The 13,356-nt window shown below is 42.8% G+C and overlaps 1 protein-coding gene across 1 annotated transcript; it reads right to left on the bottom strand.

The window, feature by feature from the left end:
• Positions 1 to 2,996: 2,996 nt before the first annotated feature.
• Positions 2,997 to 6,136, bottom strand: LOC106583889 (heme-binding protein 2). The gene is made up of 7 exons (XM_014168515.3): positions 6,005 to 6,136; positions 5,242 to 5,301; positions 5,008 to 5,089; positions 4,527 to 4,647; positions 4,270 to 4,409; positions 3,521 to 3,684; positions 2,997 to 3,417 (listed from the first exon to the last, which is right to left on the bottom strand). Coding segments are annotated over exons 1-7 (648 nt in total). The 5' UTR covers positions 6,007 to 6,136; the 3' UTR covers positions 2,997 to 3,338.
• Between the last annotated feature and the right edge of the window lie 7,220 nt (positions 6,137 to 13,356).

Raw genomic sequence — 13,356 nt, 5'->3', positions numbered from 1 at the left:
ATCTCTGTCCAGTGTCTGTGTTCTTTTGCCCATCTTAATCTTTTTATTTTTTATTGGCCAGTCTGAGATATGGCTTTTTCTTTGCAATTCTGCCTAGAAGGCCAGCATCCCGGAGTCGCCTCTTCACTGTTAATATTGAGACTGGTGTTTTGCGAACTGAAGATGTTCTGAGGGTAACCTTAATCACCAATGACTGCCAGGGTAGGGAAGATTGAATACTAAGACTATCTCATCCATCTAAACTGGAACAACCATCTCAGTAATGTGTGCAATAAATCCAATTACGAACAAATTGGATACGTTTAAAAAAAAAACTGTTCTTTATCTTTGTGTAGCATTAATCAACCAATCAACATTAATCAACCAATCAATTTACATGCAAAACCAGATATTACAGTAAAACAAATAATTCTGAAAATCTCCAATAGCTCATGCTGGAAAATATTATACAGTTGAAGTCGGAAATGTACATACACCTTAGCCAAATACATTTAAACTCAGTTTTTGACCATTCCTGACATTTAATCCTAGTAAAAATTCTCTGTCTTAGGTCAGTTAGGATCACCACTTTATTTTAAGAATGTGAAATGTCAGAATAATAATAGAGAGAATGATTTACTTCAGCTTTTATTTCTTTCATCACATTCCCAGTGGGTCAGACGTTTACATAGACTCAATTAGTATTTGGTAGCATTGTCTTTAAAACGTTTCGGGTAGCCTTCCACAAGCTTCCCACAATAAGTTGGGTGAATTTTGCCCATTCCTCCTGACAGAGCTGGTGTAACTGAGTCAGGTTTGTAAGCCTCCTTGCTCACACACCCTTTTTCAGTTCTGCCCACACATTTTCTATAGGATTGAGGTCAGGGCTTTGTGATGGCCGCTCCAATACCTTGACTTTGTTGTCCTTAAGCCATTTTGCCACAACTTTGAAAGTATGCTTGAGGTCATTGTCCATTTGGAAGACCCGTTTGCGACCAAGTCTTCAGATGTTGCTTCAACATATCCACATAATTTTCCTTCCTCAAGATGCCATCTACTTTGTGAAGTGCACCAGTCCCTCCTGCAGCAAAGCACCCCCACAACATGATGCTGCCACCCCCGTGCTTCATGGTTGGGATGGTGTTCTTCGGCTTGCAAGCCTCCCCCTTTTTCCTCCAAACATAACAATGGGCATTATGGCCAAACAGTTCTATTTTTGTTTCATCAGAACAGAGGACATTTCTCCAAAAAGTACTATCTTTGTCCCCATGTGCAGTTGCAAGCCATAGTCTGGCTTTTTTATGGCGGTTTTGGAGCTGTGGCTTTTTCCTTGCTAAGCGGCCTTTCAGGTTATGTCGATATAGAACTAATTTTACTGTGGATATAGATACTTTTGTACCTGTTTCCTCCAGCATCTTCACAAGGTCCTTTGCTGTTGTTCTGGGATTTATTTGCAATTTTCGCACCAAAGTACGTTTATCTCTAGGAGACAGAACACGTCTCCTTCCTGTGCGGTACGACAGCTGTGTGGTCCCATGGTGTTTATACTTGCGTACTATTGTTTGTACAGATGAACGTGGTACCTTTAGGCATTTGGAAATTGCTCCCAAGGATGAACCAGACTTGTGGAGGTCTACAATTTGTTTTCTGAGGTCTTGGCTGATTTCTTTTGATTTTCCAATGATGTCAAGCAAAGCGGCACTGAGATTGAAGGTAGGCCTTGAAATACATCCACAGGTACACCTCCAATTGACTCAAATGATGTCAATTAGCCTTTCAGAAGCTTCTAAAGCCATGACATCAATTTCTGGAATTTTCCAGCTGTTTAAAGGCACAGTCAACTTAGTGCATGTAAACTTCTGACCCACTGCAATTGTGATACAGTGAATTAAAAGTGAAATAATCTGTCTCTTTGTCACGATCGTCAAAAGGAGTGGACCAAAGCGCAGCGTGGTAAGTGTTCATCGTATTTTATTTACCTCAGAACACTACAAACAAAAAGGAATAAACAATGAATATGACCGTAACGTCTTGTAGGCTTAACAAGCAGCACAAAATAAAGATCCCACAACTACAGGTGGGGAAAGGCTGCCTAAGTATGATTCCTAATCAGAGACAACGATAGACAGCTGCCTCTGATTAGGAACCATACTCAGCTCAAAACAAAGAAATAGACATCAAAGAATGCCCACCCCACACCCTGACCTAACCACATAGAGAAACAAACCCTCTCTCAGGTCAGGGCGTGACACTCTTAACAATTGTTGTAAAAATTACTTGTGTCATGCACAAAGTAGGTGTCCTAACCTATTTGCCAAAACTATAGTTTGTTAACAAGAAATGTGTGGAGTGGTTGAAAAACGAGTTTTAATGACTCCAACCTAAGTGTATGTAAACTTCCGACTTCAAATGTATATGGTTCTATATAGAACCCTTATTGCCTTCCAAAGAATCTTCAAAGAACCCTTTCTTCCAAAAACGGTTCTTAGGATGTTTATAGTTTCTAGGTAAAACCCTTTGACTTACAAAGAACCCTTTTCTTCCTAAAATTGTTCTTCTGATCAAAACGGTTTATGGTAAAACCTTATCCCTCTGCAAAGAACCCTTTTGGAACCCTTTTTTTCTAAGAGTGTACTTGATCTGTTTTCTTACTTATCTGAAGTATTTGAGAAGTTTTCTTCTTAGAACATGCCCTCGTTATTAACGGCGGCACTGAATGATGAAAGTTGTATAGTGTTCACTGTACACGACTTCACTGTATTTGTGAAAGGAGTGACTGAAACAAAGTCGCTCTGGAGAGGAAGGTCTGCTAAATGACTCAAATGTCAAATCTAACATGTTCATTTGTAATGTTCATTGTAATCTCTCAGTGGGCAGACTATGTAACAAATATGGTATCTGATGCAATTACCCAAGATTTTATGTTCATTGTAATCATACTGTATTCACCACCACTCGAGTATGACCAAAGAGCTGTAAAGGATTTGTTTGGCATATATTTAAGTAAACAAACTCAATACAGACACAATTCATATTTTATTGAGAAAAAGTTCCAAATCATGTTCAACATTGATTGTACAGAGTTCGAATCACAGGTCTAGGGGGTGCTCGTAACCTCCCTAACAAATTGAACCCCGAATAAGTATGAGAAAATTTGAAGACATGCAGTGTGTATACACTATAGCATGTGGCATATTGATTATGGATTACAGTGCCACTAGATCAAGGACACATCTCTTAGTTCATATTGCTGTTGTCCCCAAACCACATTTTATCAGATGTTCTCAGTCTACCATAAACCTCCAATTGGTCCTCCTCAAAGCAGTAATGACAGACTCAGCAGTAGTGGAGGAGGATGTTTAGGAGGAGGTAGGGCACACAGGCTCTCCCTCAACCATGTACCACACCTCGTTGTGCCTGTTCAGAATCTTCTTTGGGCTGAAGGACACACAAAATATTAATGTTTGAAAAAAGTATTTTGGTGGAATTTGGTTAGATGTTGGATATGAGTATATTGAAGGATTTGTATCTGTGCTCTCACCTGTCATATCCCACACCATAGTGGTAGTCTTTGTTGTAGGTGGCCTGGACTTTGTCTAGCTGCCTTTTCAGCAGCATGGAGTTTACACTGGATGTCAAAGACATCATCCATCCACCGTAGCTCCTCACGTACACTTTCATGTCTGGCATCTCAGTAAAGTACACCTGCACGGGGAAATCACAATGACATCCACATTGTTAACCAGCGATCTTTAAAAAAACATGACATACTTGATGTGTTCAAATGGTATGTGTTTTTTCAAATACTTAAGCTGCGCTCGATTGAGCTTGCCTGGCTCAATGGCGCCATGGAACAGTCCCAAAAGTGCAAACCCTGCCCACCTGACACTATAAAAGCTATATCTAAGTATTTGAAAGATACTTCTTGAACCCAAGTCTGATAGACAATCATATTATGTTCAACTTATATTCAGTTTTTTTAAAGTGCCTGGTGGGTGAGGTTTTTACTTTTGGGACTATTCCATTGGGCCAGGCAAGCACAATTGAGCTCAGCTTAAGTATTTGAAAAAACCCACTCAATAAAACACACAAATACTACAGACCCCTGGCTACTGATGTGGATGTCATTGTGTCAGGTTTACATGTTTTTGACAGGTGTCAGCAATATGGTAATAGCTCCACTTTACCCTCTGATAGGCTAAGTGGAAGTTTCACCATATTGCTTTTACCAATCAAATCCTCTCAGATCATGTACATAGGGCGTAGGGTCTATTTAGGATTTGGCTTTACCTTGTCATCAGTGGGTTGGGGAGGAGTCATCTGATGGGTAGACGGTAGGAGGAAGCTGAGGGTGAAGACAGACGACCCCCACATCTTCTTCTTCTCTTCAATTTTGACAGTCACCGGAGCTGTCATGTCAATGTTGACGCCTATAGGAAAAATCTGTGTAAGCACTTGTTACCAGGTATACACACACGCATGGAAGCAGATTCATGCACGTGCATCCACACACACACAAATAGATTGACACACACACACACACACACCAGCCTTGTTGGATCCGGTGATATAGTTGAAGAGTCTCCTGAAGGCAGTGTAGGTGGCCTTGTCCATGAAGTATGCTTCCTCATCTGTTGACACCCATTTCACTGAGTTATAGTGGCGCACCTGTAACACAGGCACAAACCTTCACTCAAGAGTCCTCTGCTGTAGAGTGTATTTGAGTTGCAGATGTTGGGGATGGGATTAAGATGAGTCTGCGCAAAAAGGGCATAACTGATCTACAACCCTGCAAAACTGATCTACAACATTTTTCAGATTACCGAAACCCAATACGATAACCAAAATGGGGATGATAATGATGATCATCATGTTGTTGATTTGATATATTTTAATGCAAATGCTATTGTTTTGTATCTGCTACCCTGATCAACAACTAAACATAAAAAAATTGGTCACAAAAAAGGTGGTGAAACAAACTAAGTTGTAGCCCCAATGTGCCATTCATTTGTGCTGCACAAGACTGACCTCATAATCGTCATTCTTGCACACCAGATCATAGAGCAGACATTCCTTTGACTCTGTGCAGAAGCGAGACTCAGAAGAGTTTCTAAAGGAAACAGTGGAAAACAAATCAATAAAGAACAATAGCATACGATTTAGCACGGATACTGTTCATTCACTATACAAACAGTATTATTCTGAAACGCGTGGTTATGATGTGTGAAAAGTAATAACAGAAGTGTATTATAACTTCCTTACCCAACTCTGGCTTCAGCAGTCAAGATGAGAACCAAGCCAACCAACCCTGCCAAATAAACCCTGAAGTACACACAAACAGTCAGTGTCATCACATTAAAAACCTAAAGTACACACAAACAGTCAGTGTCAACACATTAACCTAAAGTACACACAAACAGTCAGTGTCATCACTTAGACACACTTTCATACTCTTTCACACTCTTCACATATGGTGCTGCTACTCTGTTGATTATCTATCCCGATTGCCTAGTCACTTTTACCCCTACCTACGTGTACATATTACCTCAACAACATTCTACCCGTGCACAATGACTCGGTACTAGTACTCCTTGTATTTAGCCTCGTTATAGTTATTTTATTGTTACCATTTCCTTTTTTATTTAGCAAATTATTCTTAGTTTTTAACTCTGCATTGTTGGGAAAGGGCTCGGAAGTAAGCATTTCACTGTAAAGTCTACTACACATGTTGTATTCAGCGCATGTGACAAATACATTTGATTTGAAAACCTAAAGTACACAAAACAGTGTGTCATCACATGAAAAACCTAAAGTACACACAAACAGGCAGTGACATCATCTTATGAAAAATATATCATACAGACATAACTCATTAAGATTGCAATATTGTAATACTTTAAAAGACAGAAACTATGTTACTACACATTTCTATTTCTATACAAATCACTCTTCCTTTAATTACTTAACACCATAACAAATCAAACAAACCTAATCAATGCAATGATAACCTATCATTTCTACTTACATTGTGCTGAGTGTGACTTTTAGATCAGCTCAGTTCAGATGCATTCACTGGCCTGAGGGAAATGCTTGCAGAGAAACTATTTATACCAACTGAGGGTTATTTGCATCAGTCCCCAAAACACGCCCATTTCACCACAGAATGTACAATGGACTTCACACGCTTAAGAGAGGAAAAGGTGGTTTATAAATAAGTGTGTGCCAAGTTAGATAACGTGAGACGATTGATCTTGATGCGTCTTTGAAAAGCAAGTATAGGCTTATTGAGAAAGAGGCTGTGACTAGATCCATCACGTGTAGTAGACTATTAAATATTTCTGTTTCGTAATTAAAGCCTTTGCTGTTTCGCAATAACAGCCTGGCTGTCACGTTTAGACTAAATGAATAGCACTTGCATGTAATTTGTTCACTGAGCACTGCTGGTTCGACATTACCAATCACTAGATGGAGTAGCCCTGTTTATAACTGGTGCTAACATGGACTCTTTGTCCTGATCTTGTCCACATTCTGATTGTGCCCACATTTTTAGACAGATGTAGATGATTTAAAGACACATTGTGATCAGATCTTTCTTACCACCTCTGGTTATTATGATATTACATTTATAATGTAGAGTGAAATTAAAATAAAAAAAATTGGTTGCACATTGGGCAAACATTTTCCAATTCATATCAAATCATATTCCCCACCTATAAAAGCAGATAGGACAGCACTTTTGCACGACCCAAAGAGCTCAGCTTTTACCCCCACAAAGAGGAGAGTAGCCTAGAAAACAGAACTCTGGGGTGTATCTCAATAGTCAAAAAGGGCTTAATTTCTAAACATTTTAGCAGACAATCTTTTCCAGAAGGACTTACAGGAGCAATTAGGGTTAAGTGCCTTGATCAAGGGCACATCTACAGATTTTTCTGCCTAGTCGGCTCGGGCATTTAAACCAGCAACCTTTCAGTTACTCGCCCAACGCTACCTCACCTCGTCTCCTCCTCACATGGGCTCACCTGAAGAGACAAAGGATAGGTGGTGAATACAAAATGGCACTCCTCACTTTGAATCTAATTTCAACTGTCCCTGTTCTTTCACATCACTGTAGGAAAGAAGACAAGAAAACAAGAAAAGGAAGCCACTGAATATCAAGATGGATGTAGTCATGGAATGAACCCCCTGCCCTAGATTTAGAAAGTCAAAGTCAGTTCAGTTTAAATGACCTTTAACAAACCTCTGACGTCCCTTGTGATGTCAGCTGGTCACCACCTCAGGGGCTCAATGGGCGACATCCTTCACTTGGTGACTTCAGCCTCAGATGAAGAAAAACTCAAAATAACTCATATGATCCCCTCTCTTATGTCCTTTCTATGTGGAGTAAGTACGAGCTTTAGGTCAAATTCTTAGCCAACACGTGACTTTAGCCTGATTTGATCAGGACCATGAAACTGTATGTTGTGGACATTTCCATGGCATTAATGGAACAAATGTTGTCACACTGGCTGCAGAGCTGATTGTTGTTGGAGTTGTATTTGTTGTTGTTGTTGTTCAAAAACTTTACATTTGTAGATATAATGAGTTTGTGAGAGTGATTGAACAAAACATAAGAGGTGTGTTTGTTTCTCTCTGAGCATGAGACACCCTGTTCCAATACAAAGCACTAGTGTACATTTCAGTTTACACTCTTAGAAAAAAAGGGTTCCAAAAGGGTTCTTTGCGGAGGGATAGGGTTCTGCCAATAACTGTTTTTATCTGATGAACCCTTTTTGGAAGACAAAGGTTCTTTGTAAGGCAAAGAGTTCTACCTAGAACCTTTTTCATCCTAAAAAAACGTTTTCGGAAGAAAGGGTTCTTTGATGATTGTTCCGAAGGCAAGAAGGAGTCATTGCTTAAAGAAAAGAATAAGCACAGAACCCTTCTTAATCTGAATAAACCCTTTCTTTGAAAATAGTGCCTGAGTGTTTACCTCAGCGTTTAAATGTTAACATCAATCTACGCACAATACCCCATAATGACACAGTAAAAAGAGGGTTTAGAAATGTTTGCAAACTTAAAAAAAAAACGGAAATCACATTTACATAAGTATTCAGACCCTTTACTCAGTACCTTGTTGAAGCACCTTTGGCAACAATTACAGCCTCAAGTCTTCTTGGGTATAATGCTACAAGCTTGGCACACCTGTATTTGGGGGTTTTCTCCCATTCTTCTCTGCAGATCAGCAGCTTTGTCAGGTTGGATGGGGAGTGTCGCTGCACAGCTATTTTCAGGTCTCTCCAGAGATGTCAGAGCAGGTTCAAGTCCGGACTCTGGCTGGGCCACTCAAGGACATTCAGAGACTTGTCCCGAAGCCACTTAAGCATGGTCTTGGCTGTGTGCTTAGGGTCGTTATCCTTTTGGAAGGTGAACTTCATCTCAGTCTGAGGTCCTGAGCACTCTGGAGCAGGTTTTCATTAAGCATCTCTCTGTACTTTGCTCCGTTCATCTTTTCCTCGATCCTGAATAGTCTCCCAGTCCCTGCTGCTGAAAAAGATCCACACAGCATGATGCTGCTACCACCATGCTTCACTGTAGGGATGGTGCCAGGTTTCCTCCAGACATGACGCTTGGCATTCAGGCGAAAGAGTTCAATCTTGGATTCAGCAGACCAGAGGATCTTGTTTCTCATCGTCTGAGAGTCCTTAGTTGGCTTTTAGCAAACTCCAAGCTGGCTGTCATGTGCCTTTTACTGAGGAGTGGCTTCCGTCTGGCCATTCTACCATAAATGCCTGATTGGTGGAGTGCTGCAGAGATGGTTGTCCTTCTGAAAGGTTCTCCCATCTCCACAGAGGAACACTGGAGCTCTGTCAGAGTGACCATCAGGTTCTTGGTCACCTCCCTGACCAAGGCCCTTCTCCCCCGATTGCTCAGTTGAGCCTGGCGGACACCTCCATGAAGAGTCTTGGTGGTTCCAAACTTCTTCCACTGTGTTTTGGGGGCCTTCAATGCTGCAGAAATGTCTTTGTCTGAATACTTATTTAAGGTATTATTTAAGGTAACCTGTTTTCACTTTGTCATTATGGGGTATTCTGTGTAGATTGATTAGGGGGAAAAACTTACTTAATCCATTTTAGAATAAAGCTGTAACGTATGAAATATGGAAAAAGTCAAGGGGTCTGAATACTTTCCGAATGCACTGTAGCTCTACAGTAAATCAAGTATATATGACCTGCTTCAAGTGATCACTTTTACTTTCAACATAGCCACTGAAGTTTTATGTCTTATTTCTTGTTTGTTTCACACAAAATATGTAGCATTTTCAAAGTGGTAGGCATGTTGTGTAAATCAAATGATACAAACCCCCCCAAAAATCTATTTTAATTCTAGGTTGTAAGACAACAAAATAGTAAAAATGCCAAGGGAGTGAATACTTTCGCAAGCCCTGTATAAGCATATCTTCTCAGCTACGGTTTCTTTAAACCTAAAATAAATAATGGATTTATTGTGATTGTGTATATTAAATTGATTTGGACTTTTTTTTAAATGTAGATGTTCCAAAGGCACGCATCAGCTGCTTGTATGTGGCTTGTATGCAGCTTGTATGCATGGAGATGCTGAACGTGTTTATGGTAATTAACAGTAAATTACCATGAGACCAGCAGTCTTTTGCATGACAATAACCGGCTGACAAAATCTAATGACCGCCACAGTGGCATCCTGTTGTACTCGTAGTGTCCCATATGGGTCGTGAATGCAGTGAACCTTTTGTCATTTTCACACATGAGAATGTTGTAAAACCCAGAAGGAAGGTCCATGGTTTTGAGGAATGCATTGCCCTCTAGAGCTGGCGGACAGTTGGCCTGATGAGGTAGCGGGTGGGCGTCGTTACAGTTTCACTGCATTCAGCCATCTGAAATCCGTGCTTACCTGCAGGCCTCCATCCTTCTTCCACACCATGACCAGTGGTGAAAAATTAATTAAAGCAGGAAGCAACAGTGACTCGGTCTATAAAAAAGTGGTTAGATGAAGCATATGCTAAACTACAGGACTGTTTTGCTATCACAGACTGGAACATGTTCCGTGATTCTTCCGATGGCGTTGAGGAGTACACCACATCAGTCACTGGCTTTATCAATAAGTGCATCGAGGAAGTTGTCCCCACAGTGACTGTACGTACATACCCCAACCAGAAGCCATGGATTACAGGCAACATTTGCACTGAGCTAAAGGGTAGAGCTGTCACTTTCAAGGTGCAGGACTCTAACCCGGAGGCTTACAAGAAATCCTGCTATGCCCTGCGACGAACCATCAAACAGGCAAAGCGTCAATACACGGCTAAGATTGAATCATACTACACCGGCTCCAACGCTCATCTTATGTGGCAGGGCTTGCAAACTATTATAGACTACAAAGGGAAGCACAGCCGCAAGCTGCCCAGTAACACGAGCCTACCAGACGAGCTAAATCACTTCTATGCTCGCTTCGAGGCAAGCAACACTGAGGCATGCATGAGAGCATCAGCTGTTGCAGACGACTGTGTGATCATGCTCTCCGTAGCCGACGTGAGCAAGACCTTTAAACAGGTCGACATACACAAGGCTGCAGGGCCAGACGGATTACCAGGACGTGTGCTCCGGGCATGTGCTGACCAACTGGCAGGTGTCTTCACTGACATTTTCAACATGTCCCTGATTGAGTCTGTAATACCAACATGTTTCAAGCAGACCACCATAGTCCCTGTGCCCAAGAACACAAAGGCAACCTGCGTAAATGACTACAGACCCGTAGCACTCACGTCCGTAGCCATGAAGTGCTTTGAAAGATTGGTAATGTCTCACATCAACACCATTATCCCAGAAACCCTAGAGCACTCCAATTTGCATACCGCCCAAACAGATCCACAAATGATGCAATCTCTATTGGACTCTACACTGCCCTTTCCCACCTGGACAAAAGGAACACTTATGTGAGAATGCTATTCATTGACTACAGCTCAGCGTTCAACACCATAGTACCCTCAAAGCTCATCACTAAGCTAAGGATCCTGGGACTAAACACCTCCCTCTGCAACTGGATCCTGAACTTCCTGATGGGCCGCCCCCAGGTGGTGAGAGTAGGTAGCAACACATCTGCCACGCTGATCCTCAACACTGGGGTGCGTGCTCAGTCCCCTCCTGTACTCCCTGTTCACCCATGACTTCATGGCCAGGCACGACTCCAACACCATCATTAAGTTTGCGGACGACACAACAGGAAGTCCAGGATCCAGTTGCAGAGGGAGGTGTTTAGTCCCAGGATCCTTAGCTTAGTGATGAGCTTTGAGGTGTTGAACGCTCACCGACAACGACGAGACAGCCTATAGGGAGGAGGTCAGAGATTTGGCCGGGTGGTGCCAGAATAACAACCTATCCCTTAACGTAACCAAGACTAAGGAGATTATTGTGGACTACAGGAAAAGGAGAACCGAGCATGCCCCCATTCTCATCGACGGGGGCAACACCATAGTACCCTCAAAGCTCATCACTAAGCTAAGGATCCTGGGACTAAACACCTCCCTCTGCAACTGGATCCTGGACTTCCTGATGGGCCGCCCCCAGGTGGTGAGAGTAGGTAGCAACACATCTGCCACGCTGATCCTCAACACTGGGGTGCGTGCTCAGTCCCCTCCTGTACTCCCTGTTCACCCACGACTGCATGGCCAGGCACGACTCCAACACCATCATTAAGTTTGCGGACGACACAACAGGAAGTCCAGGATCCAGTTGCAGAGGGAGGTGTTTAGTCCCAGGATCCTTCGCTTAGTGATGAGCTTTGAGGTGTTGAACGCTCACCGACAACAACGAGACAGCCTATAGGGAGGAGGTCAGAGATTTGGCCGGGTGGTGCCAGAATAACAACCTATCCCTTAACGTAACCAAGACTAAGGAGATTATTGTGGACTACAGGAAAAGGAGAACCGAGCATGCCCCCATTCTCATCGACGGGGCTGTAGTGGAGCAGGTTGAGAGCTTCAAGTTCCTTGGTGTCCACATCAACAACAGACTAGAATGGTCCAAACACACCGAGACAGTCGTGAAGAAGTCATGACAAAGCCTATTCCCCCTCAGGAAACTAAAAAGATTTGGCATGGGTCCTGAGATCCTCAAAAGGTTCTACAGCTGCAACATCGACTGGTTGCATCACTGCCTGGTACGGCAGTTGCTTGGCCTCTGACCGCAAGGCACTACAGAGGGTAGTGCGTATGACCCAGTACATCCCTGGGGCTAAGCTGCCTGCCATCCAGGACCTCTACACCAGGCGGTGTCAGAGGAAGGCCCTAAAAATTGTCAAAGACCCCAGCCACCCCAGTCATAGACTGTTCTCTCTACTACCGCATGGCAAGCGGTACCGGAGTGCCAAGTCTAGGACAAAAATTCTTCTCAACAGTTTTAACCCCCAAGCCATAAGACTCCTGAACATGTAATCAAATGGCTACCCGGACTATTTGCATTGTGTGCCCCCCCCCCAACCCCTCTTTTTACGCTGCTGCTACTCTCTGTTTATCCTATATGCATAGTCACTTTAACTATACATTCATGTACATACTACCTCAATTGGGCCGACCAACCAGTGCTCCCGCACATTGGCTAACCGGGATATCTGCATTGTGTCCCACCCACCATACCCTCTTTTACGCTACTGCTACTCTCTGTTCATCATATATGCATAGTCACTTAAACATATCTACATGTACATACTACCTCAATCAGCCTGACTAACCGGTGTCTGTATGTAGCCTCGCTACTTTTATAGCCTTGCTACTGTATATAGCCTGTCTTTTTACTGTTGTTTTATTTCTTTACCTACCTATTGTTCACCGAATACCTTTTTTGTACCATTTTTTTCTTTTTATTATTATTATTTTATTATATAATCTTTTTTTACCCCTTTTATTCTGCACAATTTCATGGTATCCAATTGGTAGTAGTTACAGTCTTGTCTCATTGCTGCAACTCCCGTACGGACTCGGGAGAGGCGAAGGTCGAGAGCCATGCATCCTCCGAAACACAACCCAACCTAGCCGCACTGCTTCTTGACACAATGCACATCAAACCTGGAAGCCAACCGCACCAATGTGTCAGAGGAAACACCTGGCGACCTGGTCAGCGTGCACTGCGCCCGGCCTGCCACAGGAGTCGCTAGTGCGCGATGAGACAAGGATATCCCTGCCGGCCAAACCCTCCCTAACACGAACTACGCTGGCCAATTGTGCGTCACCCCATGGACCTCCTGGTCGCGGCCGGCTGTGACAGAGTCTGGGCTCGAACCCAGAATCTCTGGTGGCACAGCTAGCACTGCGATGCAGTGCCTTGACCACTGCACCACCCGGGAGGTTGCACTATTGGTTAGAGCCTGAAA

Source organism: Salmo salar, chromosome 23 (genome assembly GCF_965601325.2).
Source record: "Salmo salar chromosome 23, fSalSal1, whole genome shotgun sequence".
Taxonomy (NCBI): Eukaryota; Metazoa; Chordata; class Actinopteri; order Salmoniformes; family Salmonidae; genus Salmo; species Salmo salar.
Note: the sequence above shows the minus strand (reverse complement) of the source record. Positions and strands in the feature narration are given on the sequence as shown.

What these genes read in the sequence shown, in the direction of transcription:
- LOC106583889 (XM_014168515.3), bottom strand. An exon ending in ACTGCTGAAGCCAGAGTTGG is followed by an intron (nt 5,090 to 5,241) that starts GTAAGGAAGTTA and finishes TGTTTCCTTTAG; the next exon opens with AAACTCTTCTGAGTCTCGCT. An exon ending in CCCAACCCACTGATGACAAG is followed by an intron (nt 3,685 to 4,269) that starts GTAAAGCCAAAT and finishes TTCCCCGTGCAG; the next exon opens with GTGTACTTTACTGAGATGCC.